The 6,747-nt window shown below is 34.4% G+C and overlaps 1 protein-coding gene across 1 annotated transcript; it reads right to left on the bottom strand.

Moving 5' to 3' along the window:
• Positions 1 to 4,605: 4,605 nt before the first annotated feature.
• On the bottom strand, positions 4,606 to 5,537 carry LOC127553148 (RNA transcription, translation and transport factor protein-like). The gene has a single exon (XM_051983623.1). It carries the CDS (start codon positions 5,516 to 5,518, stop codon positions 4,784 to 4,786), a length of 735 nt encoding a protein of 244 aa, XP_051839583.1. The 5' UTR covers positions 5,519 to 5,537; the 3' UTR covers positions 4,606 to 4,783.
• Between the last annotated feature and the right edge of the window lie 1,210 nt (positions 5,538 to 6,747).

The following is a 6,747-nucleotide window of genomic DNA, read 5'->3' as shown; positions in this document are numbered from 1 at the left end:
GACAAAGTCCATTGAATATCCCCCATTCTCAGAGAAAGAACTAAAAGTGAGAACAATTGCTTCTCAGTAACAAAATTGCTAAACTATTTGAGAGGAATATGAAATACAATTCTCTTCCACTCTGGAGATGATGTAAATTTTTTTTAAAAAATGCAATCTAGACCCAAGAGAAGCAGAAAGAGGATGGACAAATGGAATTTGAACTTCTTACTGAGAGAGCCCTAATTTTTTAGATCAGGTTTGCTAATATTTATAAAGATATTTTATTTTCTCCTAATTATACATCAAGAAATTTTTAGCACTCATTTTTTCATTAAATCATTAATTTCTTTTTTTTTTTTTTGTTATGCATGTACATTATTTTTTTCCCCCCATATTTCCTAGGAATCATTTTGGGAGAGAAGAATCAGAACAAAGGGAAAAACAATGAGAGAAAAACAAAACAGAAGAAAAAGAAAAAGTGAACATGGCATGTGTTGACTTAGCTTCAATCTCCATAGTTCTTTCTCTGGATGTAGATAATGTTTTTTCAACCAAAGTTTGATTTTTTTTTTCTTGGATCATGGAACCACTGAGAAGAATCAAGCCTATTATAGTTGATTACTGCACAATCTTGCTATTGATAATGTTTTTGTAATTCTTGTTTTGCTCAGCATAAGTTCATGTAAATCTTTATAGGCCTTTCTGAAATCAGTCATCATTTTTTAATAGAAGAATAATATTCCATTATTTTCATATTTATTCAGTCACTCTCCAATTGATGAGTATCAGCTCATTTTGCAATTCTTTGCCACCACAAAAAGAGCTGTTACAAAGATTTTTGCACATGTGAATCCTTTTTTTCCTCTGTTATGATTTCTTTGGGATACAAATCCAGTAATGATACTGCTGGATCAAAGGATATACAAAGTTTTAATCCTTTGTACATACACCCACATTGCTCCCCAGAATGGTTGGATCATTTCACAACTCCATCAACAATGCAATTAGTATCCCAGTTTTCCCCCATGTCCTCTAACATTTATCATTATCTTTTCCTATCATCCTAGCCAATCTTAAAAGTATTAGATGGTACTTTAGAATTGTTTTAATTTGAATTTCTCTAATCAATAGTGATTTAGAACATTTTTTTTTTATATGACTATAGGTGGCTTTATTTTCATCATGTGATTTTTTTTCCCCTCGCTCTATAAAATACTTTTTGGCAGTTTGATTTGGCATGACACTGAACCAATTTAGACCAATTTAGGTAGAATTGTCATTTCTATTATATTACCTTAGCCTACCCATAAATAATTGATTAGATCTGATTTTATTGTGTGAAAATAAATTCCAAATTAGAAATTCTGAAAATCAAAGGAGAGAATAAAATTGAAAGTAAGAAAACTCTTGAACTAATATATAAAACTAAGAGTTGGTTTTATGAAATACTTTGGGTTTGTCTGTCAGGTAGACACCCAAATACTTTATTTTGTCTATAGTTATTTTGAAGTGGAAGGATACCTCTCTGGACCATTAGAAATATAATCTTGAAACTCTATAGTTAGAATTTTGTTACTAGCTCCTTATGCCCTAATGCAGATGGTATTTTTACACCCCTAAATATGCTGCCCTAAAAAACCTAAGACCTTGACAACTTGATAAACAAAGAAATACTGTCATATTGCCTGTCTGGGAATGGCACCCTTAGTATGATAATCTTTGCCTCCTGTCTAGGATGAAATTCCTTTAGCATAACAAATGTATTAGGGACTTTTATGTCTTTCTATATGTGTCTCTGAAATCGCTTGATACTGACTCCCCTGTTCTGGTGGGGTTCAGTTTCTAGCTAGCAATAAACTCTAAAATTTTCATTATTTTGGCTGTCCTGTATTTTCTCTGCTCTGGGCACTGCAATTTTAAATGGAATTTCTCTTTCTATCTCTTGCTTTTGGGCTTTGTTCTCTCCATCACCAGACCATTGGAACTGACCTGAATCACCTCATTATTGAAAAGAGCCATGTCCATCAGAATTGATCTTCATATAATCTTCCTGCTGCTATGTACAATATTCTCTTGGTACTGTTCACTTAATTAGAATCAGTTCATGTCTCTCCAGGCTTCTCTGAAATCATCTTGCTGATCATTTTTTTTAATAGAGCAATGATATTCCATCACCTTCATATACCATAATTTATTCAACCATTCTCCAACTGATGGGCATCTACTCAGTTTCTAGTTCCTTGCCAATACAAAAAGGGCTAATACAAACATTTTTGAACATATGGGTCCTTTTTCCTTTATTTATGATGTCTTTGGAATATAGGCCCAGTAGAGACACTATTGGATCAAAGGGTATGCAGAATTTGATAACCCTATGGGCATAGTTCCATATTGCTCTCCAGAATGGTTGGATCAGTTCACAAATCTACCAACAATATACTAATGTTCCCAGTTTTCCCACATATTTTCTCCAATGTTCATCATTATCTTAGCCAACCTAAGAGGTCTGTAGTAGTACCTGAGAGTTATCTTAATTTGTATTTCTCCAATGCTAAATTTTAAGTAGTTGTTTATCTCAATTAACTTTTGTGCTTTCTTTTCTATTTGGCTAATTGTATTTTTAAGGAGTTGTTTTCTTCAGTGAATTTTTGCATTTCCTTTTCCATTTCAACAATTCTATTTTTTACACAATTGTTTTCTTTTCCCCAGCTGTTGCCTTTTTTCATTATTTTTTGCATCACTTTAATTTCTTTCCCCAATTTTTCTTTCTCCTCTCTTATATGATTTTTAGACTCTTGTTAAAGCTCTTCCATGAATTACTTCTGACTAAGACTGCTCCCTGCTTTTGTTTGGTGTTTTACCCTTTAGGTGTTTTGACATTGTTGGTATGCTCAGAGCTGAGATTAGCACAGCTCCTTGTCTGTAATGAGGCATGCTGGCATGAGGCCAGTATTGGCATTTTTCTGTTCCCCTTCACAGGGAGATCAGGATCTACCACTGATTTAGTGATGTGGGGCTTACTGCTGGCTTGCTATAATGCTTTCCTTTCACAATTATGCTACCCTTTCACTCAAGAGAGTGAGACCTTTTCTGTCAATTTTCTGAGTTTCTTGGGCTCAAAGATTGTGTTACATATCTTTTTACTGGTTCTACGATCCCAGGTTTTATTTGGGGGCACAATTTTATGGTTGTTTGGAGATAAATGTGGGAGAGCCATGCTGATTTACTGCTTACTCTGCCATGTTGACTCTTACAAGTTTGATTTGATATTCATCCCACAGTCTTCCAAAATTATCTTCAAAGTCAGTTCTTAAAGTTTTTCAGTTTTTATGTAGGATAGGCTTTGCTTAAGTTGAGAGTGGGATGACATAGGGATATGATTAATGTTTTTGCATTGAATTCTGACATGATGCTATAGTGGAAAAGATGCTTGGCTTGGAATTCAAGTGAAAAAAGAAAGTGTTATGCCACAGTTCTATTTAACTGTCCTGACTCAGTTTCCTTGTACAAGTTTCCCTTGTCTCAGTCTCCCTAATTACTCCCCTAAGCTGTAAATCTCCCTCTGGTCCATGAAGGCTGAGGACCAATTAGTCTAAGGTTATAAATTGTTAGCCCAAGTAAGATAAACAAGAGAGTAGACTTCCTGATTATCTTCTGTCCTTGAGAAATTTACAACATCCCTTAAAATATTCCAAGATATTTCACTAACATCTTTATCTCTGGGTATTCAGACATCCTGTCTCTGGGTTCCTTTTTGATTCATAGCCTTTTCCATATGGGCTTTCCTGCTCTTTCCTACTCTTTCCCTCTTCTTTGTCTCACAAAAGGTATATAAAGGTTAGAGATTCTCCATTCATTGCTGGAGAATGGCGGCTGGCGGTGGATGCTGGATGCTGGATTCTTTGAGATGATAGTCTCCTCCAGACCTGGGACCAACATGAATTCCTTGGTCCCAGTATATCTTTATCTCTGTCTGACTGGATAATTTGAGACGAGAGTCCTGTCCAGTCAATCTTACTCTCCCATTAATAAAATATTAAAAACTCTCTAATCTCTCTCCTGCCTCAGTTTCTCTGGCATTACAAAAGCAGGGTTTAAATTTCAGCTTTGGTACTTAATATTTGTGGTATGTTGGGCAAGTCCATTAATCTCCTTGGACCTCTAGTTTCCCCATCTATAAAATTTAAATGATCTCTTCTTTTCTAATTCTAGATCTCTGATTCTAGGAATTGAATTGAATGTATTAGTATTGTCTGTGTTAACTACATATTTTCAACAACACGACTATCCTTTCTGGAAGTTATTTAAGAGCCATAGATTTAGAACTGAATGAGATTTTGTTGTTATTCAATCATTTCAGTTATGTCTGCCTCTTTGTGAACTCATTTGGCATTTTCTTAGTAGAGACATGAAATGGTTTGTAATTTCTTTCTCCAGTTCACTTTATAGATGAGGAAACTGAGGCAAACAGGGTGAAGTGACCTGCTTTGAGTCACACAGTTAATAAAGATTGTAGAATAAATTTGAACTTGGGAAGAGAAGTCTTCTTGATTTGAGACCAGATACTGGATACTGGATATACTAATGATGGGACTTTAGTAGTCATTTAGATTATATATGATCTTTTTTTTTCCATTTCTTCAAATTTTATTAAATGGAAAACACAACAATGGTAAGAATTCAAAATTCTCTGTTATTTTTTCCCTCCCAAATAGTGACATTTGATTGAAAATACATTGCCAAAGTTATGCATAGTTCCTAGATGTCCTAAGTAGATGAGAGGCTGTAATCCTAAATCTCTTTATCTTCCAACTTTTCCCAATCTGTGATCTGTTTTTGGGTCAGCAATAATTGCTTGAACAGCTACTATGGCTTCATCAATTTTTGTCTGTAGTTCTCTGAGTTCTTCTATATGCAGCAATCGAAGAATTTGAGCAGCTTCATTAAGAACAGCATCTCCTGTACCAAAACCAAGGATGTGCTTATCTAAAGCAACAGGTAAGCCCTCTTTCATCTGATTTGCCTTAGCAACTGCCTCCTGTGTTAAGTGTTTCTGAACCAAAATGCGAATTGCCTTAAGCATTACCAAATAATCATCATGAAGCTGGATTTGAAGAAGGTTGGCCAAAGCCATTACTCCTGCCTTAAAATCAGGATTATTCACATCCAAATTTATCAGTGGCTCTACATTTTTAGCTGCATTGTCAGCATTTTTAGCATTATCTGGTGTAGAATCCTTGTATTTGTCAGCATTATCTCCATATTCAAGTCTAACAGCTAAACCAAGAAGCCAATCAATTGTTTCTTGTCTCTCTTGAATCTTGAAAGGGCAGTTAACATCTTTCAGATACTTTTCAAAGAACTTGGGCCATTCACTGTTGTGAATGTTTCTTAAATTTCCTCTGTCTTCGATCTTGTAGTGTCTAATCTTTTGATCTTCAAGCCAAACAATAAAGTTTCTAAATTCTGTTTCATCTTTGCAATTGAAACCGGAAGGATTATGATAGTCCAGAGCCGTCAATTTGCGGCGAAACATGATACTGGCTCCTAGCTCGGTCGCCAGATTATATATGATCTTGCATTTAGGTTTCATATAAATTCAAGCAACACCAGAGTTTAATGAATAGAAAAAATAATTCGAAGCCAGAGTACCTATATTAAAGTCCCCGTTTCCCCTTACCTGTGTAACTATTCTAATATTTCCTACTTCTTACAATAGAATTCTGTAATTGAACAATTTGTGTAATCTTTTAATCATTGATGGACACTCCTGCCCATTCAGGAATACTTACTACTACAAAAAATCTCTATGAATATTGTACCTGTGTATATTGTATCTTCTATCCCTGTATATCTTACCCCAAACCTAAGAAATTGTGTGACCAAGGACATATAACCTAATTTCTTTGGATCTCAGTTTCCTTATCAATTTCTTAATAATTAATGAGTTTTTAAAGTCAAATGGAATCAAGTATTTGAAATTCTCTGCCAACTTTAATGTTCTATATATAAAATAGGAATAGGAACAGGGTCTAGGTTTATGATTTCATTTTATGGGTAATTCCCAGATAAGAAAGCTTTCTTTACCACTGCAGGTTGTCACCTTCACTTATAGGTCTTAGCAAGACTTGATCGAACACTAAGGTATCAAGTATCTTGGTCAGGTTCACATAGCCAGTATGTGTTGTGATAAAGTACAAAAACCAACTTTTTTTGTGGGGCAGCAAGAGGGGAGAATCCTTTCTATACAATGCACCACACTACCTTTATCAGTTGTTTATTTACTTTTAACTATTGTTATATTTGATTTGTATACAAGTCATGTGTTTTCTATTAAATTATAAACTCCTTGAAAAAAAAGGGCCATGTCTTTCTAGTTTTTAATCTTTGTTTTATCGGTGCCTAAAAGATAAAATATATTTTAAAATGGTTTTTAACCTGCTTTAAAGTTTAAAATATTTGCTATGGTATATCAGTAACTCTAGGCATGGTTATTATTCATGTTTTTCCTATTTAAATAGATCCATAACCTTATCAGTATGAGAACTACGTTCACTAGCTCTAATTGCAATCCATTCATGCCTTCTTTTGTCCATTCTTTTCTGTATTCTAATTGGCCATCAACAGGTTTTAAGCCAAGCCCCAGCTGATCATTATTTGGGTGCTGATTGATTCAGATTGAATATAAATGGCAATCATTTCTGATTTGGCCAGTAAATCTGAGGTCTTAGATTCATTCATCCATTCATTTATGTATTTATTGAT

This window comes from Antechinus flavipes, chromosome 3, assembly GCF_016432865.1.
Source record: "Antechinus flavipes isolate AdamAnt ecotype Samford, QLD, Australia chromosome 3, AdamAnt_v2, whole genome shotgun sequence".
NCBI lineage: Eukaryota > Metazoa > Chordata > Mammalia > Dasyuromorphia > Dasyuridae > Antechinus > Antechinus flavipes.
The sequence above is the reverse complement of the archived record's forward strand: the minus strand, read 5'-3'. Positions and strand labels throughout refer to the sequence as shown.

Bases quoted from the DNA above. Each gene is read 5' to 3' on its own strand.
- LOC127553148 (XM_051983623.1), bottom strand. From the start codon at position 5,518: ATGTTTCGCCGCAAATTGACGGCTCTGGACTATCATAATCCTTCCGGT.